We start from the raw sequence: 24,737 nt of genomic DNA, 5'->3' as shown, positions 1-24,737 counted from the left end.
AAAGCACGGCTCTTTCCTGAGGCCTCTTCCAGTTCTGAAAGTCGGGAGGTTTATGTTATGCTCCCTTGGCGGGAAACCTGGAGAGCTGTGGCTTGGGGTTTGGACAGTCAGGATAGCAGATGATTTACTCTGCCCCTTTCCTTTGGGAGTTGTGTTTGGACGCAGTGAAACTGTTGAAAACTTTGCAGATTTTCATCCTTTTGTGTTTTAATGTCGGTCGTAAATGTAAATAAACAATGTTCACTCGTTCTCTGTGTTACTGGACTGAGACGAGACACTGCATCGTGCAGAAAAAATGCTCCATGAACAATGTATAAATAATGTTTTTGTGCTAACATTTTGAGAACATTACAGTAGAGCGTTGGCGATTGCAATGCCATGGTCATGGGTTCGATTCCCAGGGAAAGCAAGAACTGATAAGAATGTAAATGTATACCTTGAAATGCAATGTAAGCTTTGGATAAAAGCATACACTGCCAAATGCATAAATGTAAATGTAAAAATGTAAATGTTCCCTGTTAGCTAGGAAGCAGCTCTACAGAAGACAATAGTGTCATTATTCAGATCAATACAGTTCAATTGTTTTTCTCATCCAATAATGTCAGTACAGTCAGATCAATAATATTGCTGAATTTTAAAGGGGTCCTATTATGCCTTTCCACTTTTTAAACTTTAGTTAGTGTGTAATGTTGCTGTTTGAGCATAAAAAAGATCTACAAGGTTACAAAGCTCAAAGTCCACTCCAAAGGGAGATATTTTATTTAACAGAATCCACTTTTCAAGAACTATAACGAACGGCTCGTTTGGACTACAACCAACTACAAGACGGTTAACTGATCCTCAGCCTTGATTTTGTGTTCGATTACTATTTGTATTACCTTAGTTTTCTGACAAATATCACAATTAAATGGTGGATAATATCATATCTATAATTTATAAGAAAATTACAAACATTACCACTCTGAAACGTCCTGTGAAATCCGTGTGTGCAAAGTCTATGCTTGAAATCTTTTCCGCACGATCATCTTGTTCGTTAACATTGTCAGGGTCTGAATCGGGCTTGAATTGATTTGAAATTGACATCCTCAATATTTTCACTAGAGAAGATCTCACAGTTATAAAGGGGTGGGACATTTCCCGAACAGGTGCCAAGCGCTGCCAATCACAACACACTGAACCAGCTAACCAATCGCAGCACATTTCATATTTCGGAAGGAGGGCCTTCATCTAAATCGGCTTGTTGGAGCCAGACTGGGGAGAAAGGTTATAATGTAAAATATGTGAAAAATAATGCGTTTTTTAATAATAAATTTGATTTGTAATGCACCTTTCTCAAACTCAAAGCATTACAGCATGTACAGAACAAAATAAACCAAACAAGGACAAAAAATACAAATATAAAAAAATAATACATAGTAATAGGTTATAAATTAAAGGCTTGACTTAAAAAGATGTGTCTTAAGAAGTTTCTTAAAACAATCCACAGAAGCAACATTCCTAATAGATGCAGGTAATGAGCTCCATAACTTGGGTGCATTACAGAACAATCAAGCATGATCAACAATCAAGCATGAAAACATTCAAGTACACCCCAAAAGCAAAATCAAGACTTTGTAAAAGGGCATAATAGGACCCCTTTAAATGTCCACAACTGATCAAGGCAAAGGCGACAATGGCAACTCAACGCAAGGCAAGTCAAGCCAAATGTATGACGTCAACTCAACAGCATACTTCATGATTAAGGATTTAGGGTTAGGGTTAGGGTAAGTCGTTTGTGTCACGACTGAGGTGGTTAAAATCAAGCGCACGACAAAGGAGATACAATAGGATACTCTAATTCAAAACATAGACCAGAAACCAACCAAAGATCACTGATAACAATATATAATGCTAGACAACGAACAGGGAGAAACAGAGGGCTTAAATACACAGAGAACAGGGAAACGAGACACAGCTGGGGCAAATGAACCCAATAACAGTAACCATAGTAACTAACAAGACACAGCTGAACCAAATGAACTAATGAAGGAGGAGTGGCTAGAAACTGAACAATGAACACAGAGGAAGTCCAAACACAAACAGAAACGTGATAGTTTGATCATGGATGGGACAACATTTTGTTAATTGTTACTCTCCGGTTGTTATAATTTCACTTCTTTGATGACTACTGCCTTCATCACTGAAGCCTGTTTTTTAGAGCTCCTCAGCCTGTGAGATAAAAGCAAAGAAATGTTATATTTTAACTAACGGTATTTCTGATAATAATCAGACTTTAAGCACATGTTTTCTATTTAAAAACCCCAAAGTCAGAACAGAATGTAGAATATTTAATTTTTCATCATTTTTAAGACTGCATTGATTATGAAGATGGGAGAATGAATAATGCACTCACCCTTTTATTCGCTGCATCTGAGCAATGGTCTCAGGAAGAACGTTTCCTTTAGTTTCTGGTAACAGTAAAGTAATTAAGCCAGCAAAAACTGCCAGGCTTCCAATTACAACATAAGGAATATAGCTATAGTAGTTACCTTTACAGAAAAAGAAAAAAAAAAAATATATATATATTTATACAAGTGATGACTTTTGCAATGTTCATACTGCTCATATACACTGCTCAAAAAATTACGGAAACACTTAAATCACACATTGGATCTCGATGAATGAAATTTTCAATTTGAAAATCTTATTCATATACATTCTATGGTGATGCCGAGGTTCAGACCGACAGAAAGAGGAACACCATCGCCAACATGAAGCTCCAAGAGTTCATTGGAAAAACCCAGCAGGGAAGACAGGGTCTCTTCTGGGGTGAGCCACGTAAATTCTGTTCAAAAGCATCAATAAAGGAGCGGAAAAAGCTAGAGTTTACAGAAGTGACCAGACTGGAAGAGGAAAGACTTCTTGTGAAATCTGTTGGCCAAGCTCAACAAGGCCAGTGGACGAAAGTTGGCTGACATCTAGCCAAGGTCAGTCAGTTGGAGCGACCTTTGGAGAGTTCCCCAAGCCAGGTTAAGTTTCATTATTAGAGCCAGTTACAGTTCCTAGTCCAGTTAACCTGCCACAGTGTTTTGGGGCGATGGCAAACAAGAGACCCCAGTGCTTTAAGAGTCAGCCTGTCCAATTTATTAGTGCACTTTCATTTGCACCAAGTCAGTGAAACTAGTTTACAATCACGTATGCTTCCTAACTGGACAGATTGACATCCTGAAGTTTAATTGACTTGGTGTTACTGTGATTATTAAGTGTTCCCTTAATTGTATTTGAGCAGATTAAATCCTATAGCAAATCCTATATAAAATAATAGAAGAAACATAAAAACTGTGGCTGTACCCAAGTATATGATGAAGGGAGAAACGATGCTCCCGATGCGAGCCGTCATGGAGCAGGTTCCCATGGCCATGTTCCTCACCACTGTAGGAAACAGTTCTGAAGTCACGGCATAAACTACACAGAACGCAGCGGTAACACCAAGTTTTCCCAGCATCTCCAGTAAGGTTGCCAACTCCATTAGGTCTGCAATGTCAAATATATGCATTCTCTTTATATAGGCATGCAGACATGATCAAGACAATCTGCTGAAGTTCAGACTGAGCTTCGGAACGTGGAAGAAAGGTAATTTAAGTGACTAAGAACGTGGCACGGTTGATGGTGTCTGAGAGTTTCAGAAACTGCTGATCTACTGGGATTTTCACACACAACCATCTCTAGGGTTTACAGAGAATGGTCTGGAAAAAGAGGAAATATCCAGTCAGCGAAAATGCCTCGTTGAAGCCAGAGGAGAATGGCCAGACTGGTTCAGCTGATAAAAAGACAACTGTAACTCAAATAAGCACTCGTTACACCCGAGGTCTGAAGAAGAGCATCTCTGAACACACAACACGAACCAACCCTGACGTAGACGGACTACAGCAGCAGAAGACACACCGCAAACTGAGGCTACGATTCACGGGCTCACCAGAACTGAACAATCGAAGCCTGGAAAAGCGGATGAGTCTGGACTTCTGCTGCGACATTCAGATGATCGGGTCAGTATTTGGTGTAAACAACATGAAGGGATCATCCAGCCCTGTATCAGCGGTTCAGGGAATATAAATGCCAGGTATCTTTTCCAATATAACGTTTTCAGGTTTTTTTTACTGCAGAGTCAACAATCTTGAAAACTGTTGGGAAAATATTAGACGTACATGATATTAGTATTACAGACATCATCTGTCAGTTGAAATGTCTGATCATTTACAGTTTGCTGTTAGCACATCTCTCTCTGTATATACAAATTACGTAAAGTTGATTATTATACGATTTTTTTACCAAATTTGTTATATATACTTTTTTTAATACATAAATGTTATACATCATTTTTTTGTTGCAGTCAGCAAAGTTTCAAAAAAGTTTTTTGATGTCAAGCAATCGTTAAGGAAGCTGAAAATGTAAAAATATCAGATGATGTCACCAACGTCTCCTCACTGACGTCACTCACTTCTAAAACTTGTTTGCCGCCATCTTGAGTACCTGATTCACGTCAGTCGCAAAGGAACTAGCTAGCTATGCCTTCAATATGTTGTGCGGTGGGTTGCAACAACAAAAAAGGAGATCCCAAAATATCCTTTTACAGGCTACCTCAGGACGAACAAAGCCGCCGTAATTTGCGGGTGGGGCGGGTGGGTCATGTCCCCACTACTTTTGAAACATCTCGCGGCACGAATGTACCAATACAAATAAACAAAACATCTCCAGTTAACTAGCAGAGCATTCATTTAGTTTGTTTGTTAAATAAGAGGCGATCTAGCGCTGAAATGTGTTGTTTCTGAAATCAAGTGATCATGTGCTCGTTGCCACTGCGATCAGTGCCGCGGATACTGTGTTTGTTTGTGGTCTTCACTCGGACGCGCGCTTCAATGTGGAGAGACTCTCTATTCGTTCCGGTGAAATTACAAAACAAACTGCACACAAACGTGTCCCTGCCTGATATACAATCACTGATAAACATAATCGGTTTTGATAAAAAAATTTTTTTTTAAATATACGAGTGCGGAGTAGAACCCAGAGCCTCTGACACGCTTGGCAAAAGTTCTGCCCCTGGACCATTTAAATACCCACTTAAAACAGTGGGATCAACATATAATATCATTGAATGCCAGGATTGGTAGTTCGGTAGCAGCGCACAGAGGCTGGAAGTACGCATCAGGTATCGCGTAGGGATCACACCCTAACGATATTATTTTCATGAAAGTAGCGTTTCTCTTCATGGCAGTCGAGGTGCGAAATGTTGTCTTTCGTAGCCGTTTACTGTATCCATACGAAGCTGTAAATAGTAGCAAGCTAGCTAGTTAATTCTTGTCAGTACCATAGGCAGTACTCGGTAGGTACTCAAGATGGCGGCAGTCAACTGGAAAAAGAGCGGATGACGTAAGAGGTCACGTGACTGATATTCATGTATAGACAAAAAAAAAATGAAGACTGAGATTTGTGCACAATAAAACTTTTGTTTATAAAAATGAAATCCTTGTAGATCATGTACTAAAACATCCCTTCATCGCAGAACAGAAGTGACTGCTGTTAAAAGATTAGAATCTCTGTACTAAATAAAGCGCTTAAAAAAAAATTTTAGCAGGCAATTCTGTCATTTGTCAAGTGAGAGAAAAAGTAATTTGGCTCCTAAATTACAGCCAATGCAACTTCATCAACTTTTTTTGTCAATTGCTGTCCAGAGGATAATCCATGAGCTTAATTGTAAACCTCACTTTCGGTTCAGACAGTTTTGTAACTACGTGTAACTTCCACACCGTTAGATGTGTGATGCAGGACAGGATCGGGTCTTACCTTTAGGAATGAGCTGTACGATGAAGATCATTGCTCCACCCATTAGAAGAGTGGAAGACTGACAGAATCTCCTCCTGCAGAATCTGAGCAGAAGCATGGCTATGATGAAAGCTGGGACCTCCACCATCGCAGACAGGAATAAATTCAGGTATGGGTTTCCATGAAGGTTTGTGGTGTTCAGAAGGAGAGCGTAGTAAGACATGGTGATGACCATCCTGACGGAGAAAAGCAGCACTTGTTTATATCAGCCCTCCTCTGGTGTCTCACGACTCTGAGGCCGCGTCTACATTAATCCGGATACATTTGAAAACAGCGTTTCGTTTACAAACGCTCTCCGTCCACAGTAGCGTTTTCAGGCATTTCAATGCGGATGGGAAACTTTTGGAAAACGCCTGAAAATGCTAAATTCCCCTTTACAGCGCATGGGTAAAACCTCACAAAAGCTCACTGAGATGATGCAGATGGACACATAAATAATACAGTTATTGCGCAATTTTTCTGACAGGATAATTTTATTTAGCAAAATATCATTCACTGAAGCACCCAGGTCGTTAAAACACTACACTAAATCTCTCATGTTTCACCGCAGGACAGCAGATGTGAGTGAGTTCTGTCATGTTTGCAGGACTGATATGAAGAGTGTGTGAACTAACATATTTTATCAACTGTGTGAAAGTGAATATAACAGGCACAATACCTCTATAAACATGAGTATCTATTGGTTCAAAATGCGTCACATGACTAAACTTACGTCATCGTTTTTAAATACCTTATTTTTAAATAAAAATAAAATATTACTGCATACCACAGAAATGAACAAATTGTGATGGTTAAAACAGCATTAGAGTTCCTTAGAATATCCAGAATATTATGTTTTTTCTCCCTCATCTTTGCTGCCTCCTCGATCTAAGGAAACATGAAAAGCATTAATGAAACTGGAGCAGGTTTGAGTTTATGTAGGGCTTGTTTGTCTAAAGTTCATCACCTCAGAAGAAGTGAAGAGGACTTCAGGAGTGGAGACCTTGTTCTTGTGAGCCGCGAGTCTCAGTATGGCCTCGGCCTCTGCTATTCTTCCCTGAGAGAGGAGCCATCGGGGAGACTCTGGGATAAACCTGGAGCATGACCAACACAAACACTTTTCTTACCAGTTCAGTTTCAGTCAGTTTAGTCAGCTTTAAATATTAATTCAAGAGATATATATTTGTTTTTTTGTGAGCATTTCAAGCCACTGTACTATATATAATAATTAAATAATGTTATTATTTTACACTTTAAATTATTAAGACTTTATGTTCTCAGCGTGGACCTGCTTAAGATATTTTTGTATATTTTATGTAGCTATTTTTCTCATGCTAAAAGATGAGCATAAGTAAAGATATGGCCAGAGCAATAAACTGCACATAGTTGAAAATAAACACCGTTTTCTTAACATTAGTAAAGCCATTGCGGTGGCTTGGTTTTGATAAAAGCTGTTTTTAGACTAACAATAAGTTTTGAGTTCCAAAACCTACAGTGTTTTATTATATAATGACCTCTTATGAAAAGGGTTATAGTCCCCCTGTAGTCAATAATTGTATCCCTTAAAACTCATCTTTAATTACTAAAATTACATACTTAAAGGGGTGTTATAATGCTCTTTTCATAAGATGTAAAATAAGTCTCTAATGTCCCCAGAGTGTGTGTGTGAAGTTTTAGCACAAAATACCCCACAGCTATTTTTATATAGAATGTTAAAATTGTCCCTTTTTGATGGTAAGCAAAAACGTACTGTTTTTGTGTCCGTCCCTTTAAATGCAAATGAGCTGCTGCTCCCGGCACAGGGGGCGGGGCTACAACAGCTTGTGTCCTGAAAATTTCAAAAACGTTTTTGTTTATGTTTAAATGTATGTATCTGATGTGGAGTTAACTATCTTCTAGTCATTGATTAGCATATTCTATCATGATAATCTATAAATCGCATTCCCGGGGGTGGGGTTTGTGTAACTTTTAGAGTTAGTGATGTCACTAACCCGGGAGGAATGTCGTCTAGTCCACTAACTGTAGTTAGTGTGTAATGTTGCTGTTTGAGCATAAACAACATCTGCAAAGTTACGACGCTCAAAGTTCAGAGCAAAGGGAGATATTTGCTTTTACAGAAATCACTTTTTAAGGACTACAACAAACGGCTGGTAGAGACTACACCACATTCCTCCCGGGTTAGTGACATCACCAACCCTAGAATTTACATAAACCCCGCCCCCTGAACACGCTTTATAGATTATCAAGACAGAATATGCTAATCAATGACTAGAAGATAACTACACATCAGCTACATAAACTCATCAACTAACCATTCAGAAATGTCCTGTTGCTTCTACATGTTGTCACTTCTTCCATCTTTCTGACTTCGGTTTGAACATAAAAGACAAAAAGTTTTTGAAACTTAAAAGCACACAAGCTCTTGAAGCTCCGCCCCCTGTGCCGGGAGCAGCAGCTCATTTGCATTTAAAGGAACACACACAAAACGTTGTGTTTTTGCTCACCCTCAAAAAGTGACAATTTTAACATGCTATATAAAAATATCTGTGGGGTATTTTGTGCTAAAACTTCACACACACACTCTGGGGACATCAGAGACTTATTTTACATCTTACATCTAGGGCATTACAACACCCCTTTTTGCAGTTTTAAGGAGAAAATACTCAGCAATGGTGTCGACTTATGAATTTACACATGATTTTTCTTAAAGCATATTAAAAACACCACATAGACTTATAAACAACATTTAAAAGTTTGATTTTCACCACAGGGGGACTTTTCTCAATTTATGATCGCTTTTGTTAGGGACACAAAGTAGCTACTAATATAACACCTAATAACACCTAATATGAAGTGGGGCTGCACACATAGTCTCAAAATATTAACTAATAACTATCCTCCTGAGACATATGAAATACCATATGTCCACACTATATGTGATTGGATTGACCAGTGTTGTGTGTAACTCATTACAAGTAACTTGAGTTACGTAATCAGATTACTTTTTCAAGTAACTAGTAAAGGATGCATTACTTTTAAAATTTACAACAAAATTTAGTTACTTTTTCAATTAAGTAATGCAAGTTACTGTGTTTTCCCATTTATTGACTGACAGCTCTCTTGTTGCAGTCAATAAGCAATTCAGTTAAACCATAAGATAAAATGACTGTAGATTTTTTTTGTTTTTATTAGTGTTGTTTTATAAGTAAGTGTTAAACTTTTTTCTCCTGCATCCTATTCTTTTGTTATCCAGAATAACTGCAGCTGAAAGGCTTGCTTGAGCGGCGCCCTCTACTGGACATTTCCTTCAGCCTGAGGATTATTATTTCACTTTTGGTGTGAAAGGGTCTTTCCATTTGCCCAAAAATATAACTTTTTTGTTAAAAAAACAAGCCCAGTAATGGGAGTAATGCAATATTGTAATGCATTACTTTTCAAATGCGTAACTTTCCCCAACACTCTTAATGATCTCCTGCTTGTCCCTGGTTTATAGCCGTTTGATGTTACTATGAAATATCTTTCTTCATGTGTTATCTTAATTCTTCACACCTGATCTTTCTTTCTAATTCTCTGTGGCTTTAACTTCGTCTCTGCACACACTCACCACCACAGCGGTGGATACAGGACTCCAGTGAGGGCGTTCGTGAGCACCAGCCATCGCCAGCTGCGGATGAAATAAGCTGCTAATGGAAAGAGCATCAGACCGATTCCAGATCCCATGAAGACACCCAGAGAACCGAACACCACCCGACTCGCTGGACTCAGAATTTCACAACCTGTTCATCAAGAGGAATGCATTTTCATCAGATGAGAAGAGACACAGATGACTTTTGACATCGTGCATGATTGTAATTCATTGTTTTACCTAGGACATATGCTACAACATAATTAGAAAAACCACTAAATCCCACAAGGAAGTAGATGGCAGTGAAGATTTCCCAGCTTGGAGAAAACATCTGGATTATGATGGTCACTGTCTGCATAGCCATCATGGCAAAAAGTATAGGTTTTCTGCCGTACCTGCACATATCAAATATATCATATTTTATCATTTTAGAGTCATATTTGAATGCCACATATTAAAAGTTTAGCTTAGCTGTCAGCTCTATTAACCATTAGTGTATTTTATGTGAAGATTTGAGAGCTAACACTTGGATTGTGGGCGCTAACCTGTCAGACATCTGTCCTGAAAGAAAGGTCCCCAACAACACACCAAAGAAGTATATAGATGAGGTCAGTGGGCCTTTGTACTCATTTTCACAAACCAAGTCCCACTGAAATACACAAACACAGAAAAGTAACTTAAAGTTAATGTGTATATATATATATATATATATATATATATACATAAATATATATATATACATAAATATATATATATACATGGGCGTCAGAAGAAAAAAAAAAGTGGGTGGGTCCTCCCCCAGAAAAATGTTTACTGGAGTAACTGTTAAATACCATTTCATGTATTCTGGTGCCTTTAAATTAAAACAAGTAAACTAAACTCCACTTCACGTCGGGCGGTTCTTTGCCTCCACGTCGTGCATTAAATGCACAGCTATCCGTGGATTATCCCGTTAATACCATGCTCATTTGGCAGCAATGACAACTTAAAGCTGTTATTGATGTTTGCAACGCAATATTTGACTGGAAGGGTATAACGGGCGGTTACTTTCGTCAGTTGCGGCTCGTTGAGAAATTTAATGTAGCTATTCAGCGGAAATGGAGTTTAATTTATTAGGGAATTCCTCAAGTGGAATGGATTTTGACTGATGGCGCTATGAAAAGACAAATGCGCTGAATCAGAGACGGTAAAAGTAAGTGGGTTCAATATCATTGGTCTTAAAAAGTGGGTGTGTCTTGTCCCACCCATATACAATGGTTCCGACACCCATGTACATATATATTATAACTTCCCTTCCTTTGAAACCAAATAACTGTGATTTCTTGTTGCATCGCTGCTTCAGTAGGTAGAGAATTACAATAATATAAATAAAGTTACAGGTGCCCAACCAAAGTGAACACTGATCACCATAATGGCGAGTTTAAACAAAACATTTGAGGAAAATCAACATCAATTTTTGAAGTCAGCTTATAAATGTTCAGTTGTATTGACAATTCAACATTTAAGATGACTTTGGGAAATGAGTGAATGCAAACAGAAAAATAACTGCAGAAGTGGTGGAAATTAGTGAAAAGTCTATTAAAAAATTGCCCAATTTATAAAATCGAACCAATCAATAAATCTTAAAGTGTGTTTTCTGAGCAAACAAGGAATATTATGGGAATAGTACAGATTACTATATGTTAACAAATAAGTTAAAACATTTGGTAAAGTTAACTAAAAAAGTGTTCCCAATGAACACATTACAGTAGTTAACTTAAGAAATGCTATTGATTTGAAGGATTCAGTTAAGCTGACACAACATGGGGTTGGAACAACATGAGGGTGAGTAATTAATGGCAGAATTTTCATTTTTGGGTGAAATAACTCTTTAAAGGTGCAAAACCCCTATGTCATAAAAAATAACAGTAATAATAATAAAGAGCAACCTTTGCAAGGCAATAAAGAGATCTCCCATGTTTCTCAGAGGCATTCTCATTTTGCACTCCTTTCTCTCAGAACTTACTCATGTCTCATTTGTGCCTATTTTTATTTCTCCTAAGGAATTTTAAGAGAAATAACTGAGACTCTTTTCATACTAAAATGAGAGATATTTGAGAATCACAACTAAGTCTCCTAAGCTTATGGAAAGCAACCACTGAGCAATACATGTTTCCTCTGGGCAGAAGCAAGCCAGAAACGCTTATTGTTTCCCCCAATCAAAGTTACTTGAAATGATCTTCAAAGGATCATCCACATTTATCTCAAGTTTGGTCAGTTGGACATTAGACTGTACAGCAATAGTACATCACCATACAAACAACCTGCCGACTGACCTCTGTCACTGTCGTAGACTCGTAAATCACTTTACTGTAGTTCCAGCCATTCATACAGGACTCGATCTCTATCTCACTGACATTGACATCCACATTTGGGGTGTAGTTAAGCATGGTAAAATTTCTCAGTGTTTCCATGTTGTATCTGGAGCAGGAACTGCGCTTTAAAACGCCATCTTGCATCACTGTTGGGATTGCGGCTTCTCTCCACACGTCACTGATGTTGTACTCCTCAGGGATCAGACACTCGTGAGGTGGCGTATCACCCACAAAAACGATGTAGACGCCCACAAAACCATTTGGAAGGATACTTATAGCTAATGCAAAGAAAACAGTCAGCTGGAATGGACCCCATGTTCCCAGAAAAGAAGTGATTTCATCATAATCTCTCATTTTTCTCCGCTGTTAGCAATGTCCTCTTTCTTCTTTCATTCAGTTTTGCACATGCTTGTAACCCCTCCCAAACACACAAATCTGGACTGGAATGTTTATGATACACTTCGGAAAGGTTCACCTCATTGGCTGTTTAAAGTCCAGTTGCTGACCAAGGGATCGCTTAACAATCATTACATCAGATGCTAATCTTTGAATCATAATGGATTCAAGAAATAAGCAACTCAGTGACCTTTGTAATTTCATGAGCAGAATTTCAGAGAAAAAAAATCCAAGCTTTGCTGTGTGTCTATCTAGACATTCAATTTTAAACATGATAGACATATTATTAATTAACTACATTTACATACTATAGAGTTACGGTTAGGGTTTGGTTTAGGGTTAGTTTCTATGCATAATTTACTGTTATTACTATAGTAAGTAATGTGCAACTACGTCACCTTAAAATAAATGTTTTAAGGGTTGCAAACTTGTAGACTTTTCTCTCTCTCTCCCACAAACACAACAGTTACACCTTCTCAAATTCTTCATTGCAGGTTCACAAATCACATTCTACAAATCACAAATTAATAAACTCGTGCGCTCACATTTTTGCTGCAGTGAATATGGTGCAAAACGCATTTACACACACGCATCAAAAAATGTAAAGTCACAGAGAAATGTTGCTGAATTTATTTCATTTATTTATTGCTATGCTCTTCTGATACCTTACCTTATGAAGCTTTAAAACTGTGTCATCTCTGGCAATGACTGAGATAACGTCCACAACCATATCGATGGCCTAATAAACATTTTGCTTCCTACACTGTTTCTCTTTGTCATCTGTTTCTTCTTTGACCATGTGTTTCACTGTATACCTGGATGCACAATGATGATCATTGATACAAATGCATTATCTATTTTATTGCACAACAAACACTCATTCAACATTTTTTACAAGTCATAAAGTTTCATAAACATGTATGTTCTTAACTGGGCTTCAATTAGAGGCACTTCGGACTTGACTCTTGAAAAATAAAAACCTTTGTTGGATCGATGTTAAAACATGACAATCTGGCATTTTCATCACTTCAGATTCGCATTACAAAAGTTTGGAATCACTATGATTTAAAGGGGTCATGAACTGGATTGTTTTATTATTTTATAATGTTGCCTGGGGTGCCCTTATAATGTTAGTATGATTTTTACATCAAAAATTGTCATAATTTATAAATAAAAGCCATTTTTCCAAGCCTGATTTCAGCCTCAGATTTGAAAGCTCTGTTTTAAGGGGCGTGTCTGCTGTGAGACTGCAGTGCAAACGCCCACTGCTGTGATTGGCTGCTGTGAGACTGCAGTGCAGACGCCCACTGCTGTGATTGGCTGACATGCTTGCATATGAAATAGCTAGTATTACATGAACTCGAAAACTTTTACTACGTTTTTACTATTACAGTTATCGAGATTAACAAATCGTGAAAAGTATCGTTTAAAGCATTATATTTAAATCTATTCCATCACATGAAAGGTTGCAGCATGATGAGCACTGACTGAGCAGATGACAGACAGTCTGTTGATCGCGTGAATAAAGATCTTATCATTGCAACGCAATTTTTGCACTCTCACAAATGCTTACACCAAATCACAATGCAAACACGATGTGAATACACAGTAAGAGCTTCGTTGTGTAGTGTAACAGTGTCATCATTTCATCACGAGTTTGGCAAGTGTCCAGTTAAGCTCTCGCGGCTCGCGCTGTGCTGTTTGATTGACAGCTTGGGCGATTGGAAAGGGATCGTTCTTTGATCGCTTTCTGTGTATAATTTAATAACAGTTTAAAAAAGATTATTTTCATAATACTACGAGAAATTATGTGAAGTTGATTGTTTTGTCACTGATGCATAAACAGTATTGAACAATTTTAAGAGAAATATCTGAACTTGAATAATTTACACAGAAATCACTGATCGCAGATCAGGCATTAGAATACACATGGTTACTTACATGTTGCTGGCAGATCTGTGTCGGGAAATTGTGATTGACTGATTTAATAAAGTTTAACCATGCTGGAATCCGAAGGAAGCTTATGCAGACTGTCTTCTTCCACAAACAGGCACTGCACAATATTTAGTGAACAGCATGTTTATTGCTTGGAAATAGCTCGATCCAGTTTAGCAATTATCATGTCGTCCTATGTTATTTAGCATGTTTGGGCGAATCGGTGGGCGGGGCTAAACAGGCCGTGTTGAAGTAGGCGTTGATCTTCTTTTGTGGAGGCGGTGTTTTATCCTCTTTGACGTCATAGTTCCCCACTTTGAAAAACGAGTCGTTTGCTGAGCCTGATGTCTATAAAAGCTTTTATTGGACTAACAAGGTAGTTTTCAGTTCTGAAACTTACAGGATATTATTATAGTATGATGATCTCTTATATGTCAAAAGCTCAAGGAAATTTTGATTTCTCAGTTCATCACCCCTTTAAGAAATGTTATACTTTTATAGCAAGCAAGGATGCATTAAATTGATCACAAATGACAGCAAAGACATTTATAATGTTACAAATCATTTCTATTTCAAATAAATGTTGTTCTTTTGAACTTGCTATTTATAAACAATCCTGAAAACATATGTTGCATAATGATTTCCTCCACACTTCATTGAGCAGTGATAAGTTTCTCAGCATAACTGTGATAATAATCAGAAATGTTTCTTGAGCAGCAAATCAGTATTAGAATGATTTCTGAAGGGTCGTGTGACACTGAAATCTGGAGTCATGAGCTCTGCCATCACAATAAATACATTTAAACATCAAAATAGAAAAAAGTTGATAAAAATATTTAACATTATTACTGTTTTTCAGATAAATTTCTTGGTGAACATAAACATAAAGAACCTTACTATTACCAAACTTTTGAACAGTATTGTATATATTATCATATCAAAACCAGGTCAAGCACATTTTGCAATCAAAACAATCATATATTTTTAAATATATATTTTTTGTGAACATCAAATTGGTTGCAATTCTGTAAAATATAATGTTAAGTGTTTTTCTCATTTACAGTAACTGTATGTACCAAAAGCAATTTATACACTTTTGTCCATACAATTTTGTTTAATACAAATTGTACTTATGTATTAAAGCAACACATTCATGAACAATCACACCAGGATATATATATATATATATATATATATATACATATACAATTTTTTTTAGCCCACAGATACATTTATGCATGTTTATTTCATTTACTGCATTCAACAATTTATAACAATTAGTAAAAGACACCGTTTTAAAGGATCGCAAGTTAGGCCTACAATTTATACGACGAGTTGAAGTTTGCTGTGCTTTATATAGGCCACTACATGAGGTAAATGTCTGCAATCATTTTGTATGATTGTTGTATCCTGTGTGTGCATGTGAATGCAGTTTGTGCATTTATCTTTTTTGAGACTCTTTTAGCTCCATAATTTAGTCATTGACAAATGCACAACTAATAAAAAAATCATTATCTTTATGAAACGCTAAACAATTCTAGTTTAAGTTCGCGCAGAAACTATATTTACCTGTTTTGAATGCACATTTTCATAAACTAGTGCTTTTGGCCTGGCAACTAATCTATAAAACACAATTTTAGCGGTAGGCTACTTTATTTGGAACAATTGTGATATTCTTTATAAAAATAACCCAGATTGGTTTAATAATATTATTATTTTGGTCTCTCATTTAATCAGTGCTGATGGACTCTTGTATTCCTATTTAGAGTTTTTAAAGGGGTGGTTGATTATGATTTGACTTTTCTAACTGTAGTTAGTGTGTAATGTTGCTGTTTGAGCATAAACAACATCTGCAAAGTTACAGCGCTCAAAGTTCAGAGCAAAGGGAGATATTTGCTTTTAAAGAAATCACTTTTTAAGGACTACAACAAACGGCTGGTAGAGACTACACCACATTCCTCCCGGGTTAGTGACATCACCGACCCTAGAATTTACATAAACCCCGCCCCCTGAACACGATTTATAGATTATCAAGACAGAATATGCTAATCAATGACTAGAAGATAACTACACATAAACTACATAAACTCATCAACTAACCATTCAGAAATGTCCTGTTGCTTCTACATGTTGTCACTTCTTCTTGAGTCTCTCCATCATTGTCTGAATCTGGTTTGAACATAAAAGGCTAAAAGTTTTTGAAATGTTCAGTGCGTGTGTGTGTGAGGGTGCAAGCTGTTGAAGCTCCGCCCCCTGTGGCGGGAGCAGCAGCTCATTTGCATTTAAAGGAACAGACACAAAACGGTGCGTTTTTGCTCACCCTCAAAAAGTGACAATTTTAACATGCTATATAAAAATATCTGTGGGGTATTTTGAGCTAAAACTTCACACACACACTCTGGGGACATCAGAGACTGATTTTACATCTTGTGAAAGGGCATTATATCACCCCTTTAACAAGTATAATATAGCTGTCACTCTTATGAAGCAATAACTCTTCTCAGAGACTCAGAGATCCCTGATTTCTTTGTCAGTAGCTCATCCTTTTGAGACCATGATTGGGAATATTAGTTTTTTCTCTAACTCTAATGGCCAGTTTTCTCTAATGGCCAGTTTGTCGATATTCCAAGGAAGAAAGTGTGGACTTTGTTTAATAACCAATAAGATCAAAGAGGTGTCGTACAAATGACTTCATCGTTTTTATCCTGTGAAGCTCTTAAAAAAGATGTTTCCTGATATTGACTCTTTATGTTATTTTGTGGTGCTGAAGACACATCTATCTCTCATCTCTTTGCACACATATAAGTCTGTTTTGGAAGGATTTCTGTATCTTTGTACACACATTCACATCACAGAGTTTTTATTCGCTATACAAAGATGTTTTATTTGGTCAGCACAACTTTGATAAAGATGTAAAGGACCAATAGATAAACTTAATTATTCTTCTAGCGAATTTGTTCTTGCACGAATTTAAATTCCAGGGTGCTAAGACCTACTTTTACATTTTTTGTAAGGAACTTAAATCATACCTGGATACTCTCCTCACATCCAGCATCTTTAAAGCCCTTAAAACTGTGTCATTTGTATGATATTTTCCTGATTTCGTAACCTGTAATTGTACTCTCAATTGTATTTACCCCTGGCATTGATTATGTATGTTCTTAGCAATAAAAAACAACAACAACAACAAAAAAACCTATAAACTGCTCTGGCTGAGTCATCCGGCTGCTCTCGAATCGCTCTCGCTGGACTCTGATGTCAAAGGTCACAGTGACGTGGTGTCGGCGCTGTATCAAGTCGGACAAAATGTCTCCCCGGCATGCACTGCTTCAAGTCAGCCACCAATCGGTGTAGAGCTGCATGAAGTCCAACAAGCCTTTTGCTCTGGGAAAAAAACGCTGTATTCTGCTGCCAGGCCAGTAGATGGCGATGAAACACTACAGACTGAACACGTAATACGCATGTGCATGACGTCATCGGCTTCGGAGATTCATGCTTTTTGTTGTTTACACAGAGACCGTTTTCAAAAACTTGCACTTCGAGACCCGTTTTCAAAAGTTTGCGTTTTCAGGCACACAAAACGCCGTCGTCATGTAAACGAATGGCCAAAACGCATAAAAAGCTTTACATTTTTAAATGCAAACAGACCCTTAGTTTTAACTGTCACCATTTACCTGAGTTCTAGTCATTCATCAGTTGTCATGGTTCCTAATTGGTTGTCACCTGTTCCCCGTTCTGTTGATCATCCTCCTGTGTGTTTAAGCCTTCAGATCTCCTCTGTTCAGAGTCTTGTGTTGATGTTATGTTCAGGTGTAGTGCCTGAGCTATCCTATCGTCATGCATCTCTTTGTGGATATTTACTACACACATCCGTGACACTAACGTTCTGGCAAGTTTCTCAAAGTTAATAGAACATTCTTTCAAAGGTTTCCTCACAATCATTATACATTATCAAGTGCTGGACCTTTTTTTTATGTTATTTTTTCGTAATGTTCAAAACATTCTAAAGTTACGTTCCCATAATCTTAATAGAATGATAAAATGGAATGTTCCTTTAACATTCCATAACCAAGATTTTTTTTTTTTTTAAATGGTCGTTCAGTGAACATTCAGAAATAACATTTTCAAAACTTAATGTGAACATTACCAACCCGTTAGAATATATTTTTCGTTGAGTGTCTACATTACTCCCTGCCTGCAGACTACTAACATCTCTAACAGCCTACGTCAACTTTTCATTAACCCAAATAATGAAAAAGATAAAAGTAAACAAACTCACGCACTCACACACAGAAAAAGAGAGAAAGAAATATGTTTGAAAAGTTGTGTCAAAAGGAAAAATGTATTGTTACTTACAAACTGTGTGTAGCCTTTATCACATTTAGGACCAAAGAACATGAACCGTATCATATTTTACAGAAATAGTTATTACAAATAGAGGCTCTATTCCAAAAGTTATAAAAAGTTCTGCCTTTTTTACTGTGGAAATCAAAAGTTAGTTTACAGAGCTTTTATAATCCCTCATAATCATTAATAATCCTTATGATCCACTATAAGCGTTCAGACTCATACTCCTCTTCACATTTACTGCTGCTTGAACTGCAAGTAGAATGCCTTCTTTTACACCTGGAAGAAACAAACATAATATAATTATTTACAGTGCACAACAAAAGTGAGTTCATCCCGGTGCAATATCACACAAATGTCAAATAACTGAAAACTGTATCACTTCTCAATAATTATCTTATTTAAATAAAATAAAAGACAATATAGAAAAACAGGCTCCAAAGTAGAACCTGGTACATTATTAAGTACATCTGTGATTTACATTGCATGAACATGGTTATGAAATATTTGCGTTATCAGCCCTGCATGCAAATATGTTGGACACTCCCACATTTAAAGGATAAATGTGACCATGCTGCACTAAATAACACTTCATTTCATTTCTGTGGGTACCATAAAGTCTGCATGTGTTTTTATACAAGCAAATCTTTAGTAAATGTAGTGGACTGCTAATGCTACAGCAAACAGCAGGGGGTGCTGCTCTTGTCTGGCTTACCAAAGTAATGTCTGCATTTGACTGATAGCCTCGGGTAAAGGAGATCCGAAACTCTCCGGAAGAAGAAGGTAGAGCAACCCGGAGAGGACATTCAGACTGCCGATCAGGATGTACGGCAGAGACCTGTAGTAGCCTCCTGCAGCGAAACAACAAGAGACGCTTGACTGGCTGGACTGCGTTTACATTACACTGAGATCCGAACCTGAACCTGGACTCGCTGATCGGATAACATCCCGATCGGAAGCGCGTTCACACTTGTGTTTTCAATGTGTACGTGGACAACATCCGGATCCAGGTCGCATGTTCAATGTATTCATTAATTCTTAGGTGTGCGTTGTTTTTTGCCATTACCTTGTTGTATGTTTGTTTTATTATTATTATTTATTATTATTATTGATGTACAGAACTTTGGGCAACCTTGGTTGTATTGAAATGTGCTTTAAAAATAAAATAAAATTCTGCTCTGGCTGAAATTCAGAAAATTGGTTGAAATATTTTGAAAATGCCTCAGTAAAACTCTTGTTGGACCCAAACATTCTTCAAAATATCTATGTTAAAATAGATATACATATGTGTTTGGAGTGACACGAGGGCGAGTAAAGGATGAGAGAAATGATCATTTTCAGGTGAAATAAACCTTGAAGTGTTTTCTCCGTCTACATCATTTGAATAGAAACCTGGTTTAGAGAACAGATTGCCTGTTTGTCATTTTCCAGTACAGATATCTAAACATTCTTAAATCAAGATACACTTGCTACATCATTGATTTATGGGATGAGATAGAAGAGATTATAGACCTAAGTAGATGAAGTATGGTGCGGAAAGGCTGCCGGCTCTGGATGCCATGGAGCAGGTTCCCAAAGCCGAGCCCCTCACGACGGTGGGGTACAGCTCAGCGGTCGCTGGGTACACGATCGAAAACGCTGCCGACAGACCGAACTTTCCCAGCATCACCAGAGCAATGGTGACAGAACTCATATCTACAGGTTAAAAGAGACAAAACATAACATCCAAAGTTGACCGAATACTGCAAAAAAAATGATACTCTTCCTCAGTGTCTCGTTTTCAAGTACAAATATCTCAACATTCTTAAAACAAGAGACTGTTACTTGAGAAGCAAAATGACTCGAGATATATTTTCTGAAAAATGTGTCAAAATTAAGTGAGTTTATGCTTAAAACCAGAACAAATATCTGCCGATGGGGTCAGAAAACTCCTTAATTCAAAGGGAAAATGTGATTCTTTTTTCTGACTCCATTGCCAGATATTTTACTTCTTAACTTATTTTTCATACATTTGCATTTCAGAAAAATAAGACTCAATATGTGACTTCTCAAGTAAATGATTGAAAATTTACATAAGTTTAATTTATGATAAATGTATCATGATTTAAGAATGTTTAGATATTTGCGAGACAGAAAAACGAGGAAGACCATCAAGGATCAAACACATCGTTAGACAGACAAATCCTCTAAACATGCTGTCATGCCAAAGTTCGTCAGAAAATCCAGCAAATGCTGGACAATTAATTAGTTTAACCCTCAGCTTGTGTTCTGGTCATTTTGACCTGGAGAGGATTTTCTTTTCCCCCAAAATGCTAGTTAATATTACGGTATTGGACTAAAACTTACTGACTTTACTCTACAAGGGTATACCTACTTACTCAAAATTGTTGTAATTTTTAGTCATTTTTCCCCATCTTGTTACACTTGTTCCAGGTCAAAAATGACCAGCCTACAAAAATAGCTTATATCGCTCGTTATGCTATATTATCACCAAATATTATCACATAATATTTGATCCGAGGTATGGATATGAATAGTTTTTGAGGGCTGCTAGATGCGAATGTGCTTTCTCTAAAAGAGTCATCCGATCTAGCAGACACCGCTCTGAGGTGGAGAAGTCCTGGAAGAAAACATATTCAGACGGGGTGGAGCATTTTAGGGGTTGAACCAGATCACCCTACATGTATTCAAGACATGCCGCCCCCCTAGTGGTGGATTTCTAAGTAGGCCGTTTCCTTATGTTTCATGAAGTGTGGCTGCCTGCCAACAGGTTGAGTTTACAAGCAGACGGCCCTTCATGAGTCACTAAGGGTGAAGCTGTCTCCCCCTGATAGCGGGCCCCTTAAGACAACTCCCTTAGGTCATGAGTGACATGAGGTCATGAGGCGAGGAAACTATTGTTTTCTTGTGCCAGTATTTCCTTAAAGATAATGTCTGGCATGATGTCAGGCTGACCTTACCAGACCTTGAGCTCTTGGACGGCTTGGAGCTCGTGTGGTGGGACTAGTGTTACTGACAGTTATAAGCTGTTTTCCTATTTTGTTCCCATAACATAGGGTTTACCAGGACCACACACACACATAAACACACATACGCACGCACACGGACACTCTCATACACACACACACACACACACTGACACTCACACATACACAAATACTCGGTTTACCTCTCTTTGTGGGGACTTCCCATTGGCGTAATGATCTTTATACTGTACAAACTGTATTTTATATCCCGTAACGGTATCCCTAAACCTCCCCACCACTGAAAACTTTCTGCAATTCTACATTTTCAAAAAAACCCCATAATTTAGTCCCTCGTGTTTGGATCCTACAATGTAATATAAACCTGTACACACACTCACACAGGCACACTCACACACAAACACAAACACACACACGCATGCACACACACACACTTTATCAGATCAATGAGGCCTACGATCAATCAGTTCCAAAGAGAAACACCAAACCTGTCCTAATTGAAACAAGCTGACAAAAAGATGTAATATTTGGTGATAATATAGCATAACTAGAGATTTATAAGATATTTTTAAAAGGCCGGTCATTTTTGTCTGAAACAAAAAGCGTTACAGGGTTTTCAACACAGCGTAAGGGTTAAACACAATCAAAAGTGAACACTTCTATTCAATAACCCTGCTGAAACTGATCTTTTAATGAGTATCTTGCATACCAGATTACAGTTAAATGTCTCACGTTGTGGAATGAGGTGTATGAAGAGAAGCAGCACTCCCCCGAGGGACAGGGTGGAGGACAAGCAGAGGCGGCGGGGCAAGCGGCGGAGCATCAGCCAGGCCATGAGGAGTGCCGGCACTTCCACCACTGCGGACAAGAAGCAGTTCAGGAAGATGTTGCCATGCAGACTGGACGTGTTCAGAGACAAGGCACAGTATCCACTCGAAACGGCAAACCTAACAGGAGAAAGTGAGCGAGTGAGCGGCAGGTCCATATGATATAATATCCACTTTAAAATAGTATACTGCTTTTTTCGAGGTCCTTTGCCCATATAATCTTTAAGCTAATAAATTGGTTTTATTGGCGTATTTGGCTTGCTGTCCGCAGTGGAGAGGCTCGAGGAAGCAGCTTAGATAAACCCCCCAGTGGGACTGCTAACGCTCGGATGATGAGATTGGTAACAAGATGCCTAAATTATGTTAGTGGAGCTGGGGAGGTGGAGGGACGCCAGAACGGCTGATAACGGAGCAAGGTGATATTGCTTATATGCTCATATGCTTATATGCTCCCGCAGTTAATTGAAAGGTTAGATGGGTTCACTCCTCCCGAAATTATGTTGTGAACTTTACTTATATAAATGGTTGTGTTTGATTTCCGCATGACAAAAACCAACTCATAACCAACAAAAGTCAGCCCAAACATCTCAGTCTTACCACAAGACAAATACTGGATGACCTTTTCATATTTAAATACAAAACACATTGGGGCCAAGAGTCTGAGACCACATCAAGATCTGGGGTTTAAAATCTAAAGTAGTTTGAACCCAGTAATGACCTTCTTTTAAAAGCCCCTGTTATGGATTTTGGAAAATGACCTTTCATGTGGTGTGTAACAGCTCTAAGTGAATGAAAACATCCGGCAAAGTTTTAAATCTGAAAGTACACTGTATATTAAGTTATTGTCTTTCAAAAGTAGAGTCAATGAAATGAATTGTTTTTCAAACGAGTCATAAGCCGTTTCGTTGTGACGTCAAGACCAAACATTAGTATATAGCGCACGCAGACACCAGGGAAACCTTGAACCCCAAACACTGCAGCTGATTCTTGTGGAGACTGGACAGCATCATGTCGAGGAGACGCTGTGCTCTACAATATGTTTGTAGAATTGAATTGTAGAAGTGATTTTTTTTTTTCACTGCCCAAGGACAAGCATGTGGAGAATCAGTGGTTAAAGTTCATCTTTACCACGATATCACAGCAGTATAATCCTAAACTCTTGCTGTGTTACCTTTATTTCACTGACGACTGATTCTCAAATCTCGGAGTTCAATGCAGGATTCGCAAACCACTTGCTCTTGAAAGATGGTGTTCAAAATCACCCGATCTCATCCAAAGGCGTCATATACTGACGCTTTTGACATTTCGTCTACATCCAACGCGCATGGCACCCTTTAGCGTCAATATGAGACGCAGATAGATATGGGCCAGAAGGCGCCTCCTAGCGGTCTAACCCTAACCCTACCCCAGACCTAAACCTACCCATAACTGAACAAAGCTCTGTGCGTGTCATATTGACGCTAAAGGGTGCCATGTGCGTTGGATGTAGACGAAATGTCAAAAGTGTCAGTATATGACGCCCTAGGATGAGAATGCGTTGGTTACATCAGTCATTCACGATAATGAAGTTTCCACGTGTTCACCGCAATATATTACAAAATACTCTGAGTAGTGTATCACTGAGAAACACGGAGTCCTGCTCGAGTCGTCCTTGCGATGGAGGTTCGGGTTGAATAACTAATTCTTCCAATGTTTCGTCGTCGGACTCGCGCTCGCATTGATATGGTAAAATCGACGTCATTGTTCGTTACTGTGTTTAGTTTACGGTGTAGGAAGCCTCAGGACAGCTGACGTTGTTATGGCAATGGGCGTTTTTGTTTTCGACGCGCTGTACGCGGTAAACCAATCACAACAGACTGAGCTGTCTGACCAATCAGAGCAGAGTAGCTCACGGAAAGGCGGGATTTAGAGAGATTGATTCGTCTGACGAGTCGTTTGAGAATCATTGAAAATGTGGTGATGTGCAAATGTATATTATGAGGAAATTAAATTGTTTTTTGACCTTTGATGCATGTAAACCTGTTGTAGGAGACTCCAAAACAACATTAGGAAACTTTAAAACAGCATAATAGGAGCACTTTAACAATAAAATGCTATTATTTAAGTTTCTGCCATATTTCTAATCAAACGAGCAAATACATGCATTAATCGTGTGACTCTTTGTGCAAATACTCTGCTGGAGAACACAGAAAAGAGACACAGCAAATACTGAGACATTCACAAAAAGTCAAGCTTTTCACATAACTCTACATTTGCATTGTTATGCACACTCAAAAGGTTCTATATTTAGTAGTGGCCAAAACTGATGTCCGGCCAAGGAAAATTTACATCTCAAATATTATAAAATCGTTTTTGTAAGCATATTGCATACTTGTGCTTGGAGTTGATTGTTTTATTCCTGATAATAATGCAATGAAACATGCCAAATTAT

General features: G+C 38.0%; 1 protein-coding gene across 1 annotated transcript in view; it reads right to left on the bottom strand.

Annotated features, from left to right (window-relative positions):
* Nucleotides 1-2,033: 2,033 nt before the first annotated feature.
* The window catches only part of LOC311277426 (uncharacterized protein), a 47,027-nt gene continuing 24,323 nt past the window's right edge, over nucleotides 2,034-24,737 (bottom strand). The window contains exons 7-21 of the mRNA XM_084387741.1: nucleotides 22,212-22,426; nucleotides 20,008-20,190; nucleotides 19,211-19,346; nucleotides 18,700-18,774; nucleotides 17,178-17,220; nucleotides 11,779-12,180; nucleotides 10,009-10,112; nucleotides 9,704-9,858; nucleotides 9,443-9,614; nucleotides 6,806-6,932; nucleotides 6,626-6,726; nucleotides 5,821-6,035; nucleotides 3,331-3,513; nucleotides 2,393-2,528; nucleotides 2,034-2,208 (exon numbers count right to left, since the gene is read on the bottom strand). Coding sequence (XP_084243867.1) covers nucleotides 2,142-2,208; nucleotides 2,393-2,528; nucleotides 3,331-3,513; nucleotides 5,821-6,035; nucleotides 6,626-6,726; nucleotides 6,806-6,932; nucleotides 9,443-9,614; nucleotides 9,704-9,858; nucleotides 10,009-10,112; nucleotides 11,779-12,180; nucleotides 17,178-17,220; nucleotides 18,700-18,774; nucleotides 19,211-19,346; nucleotides 20,008-20,190; nucleotides 22,212-22,426 — 2,314 coding nt within the window. The 3' untranslated portion in view covers nucleotides 2,034-2,141. The remainder of the gene's footprint in view (nucleotides 2,209-2,392; nucleotides 2,529-3,330; nucleotides 3,514-5,820; nucleotides 6,036-6,625; nucleotides 6,727-6,805; nucleotides 6,933-9,442; nucleotides 9,615-9,703; nucleotides 9,859-10,008; nucleotides 10,113-11,778; nucleotides 12,181-17,177; nucleotides 17,221-18,699; nucleotides 18,775-19,210; nucleotides 19,347-20,007; nucleotides 20,191-22,211; nucleotides 22,427-24,737) is intronic.

This window comes from Rutilus rutilus, assembly GCF_951802725.1.
Source record: "Rutilus rutilus genome assembly, chromosome: 18".
NCBI lineage: Eukaryota > Metazoa > Chordata > Actinopteri > Cypriniformes > Leuciscidae > Rutilus > Rutilus rutilus.
This window is presented reverse-complemented; position numbering and strand designations above follow the sequence as displayed.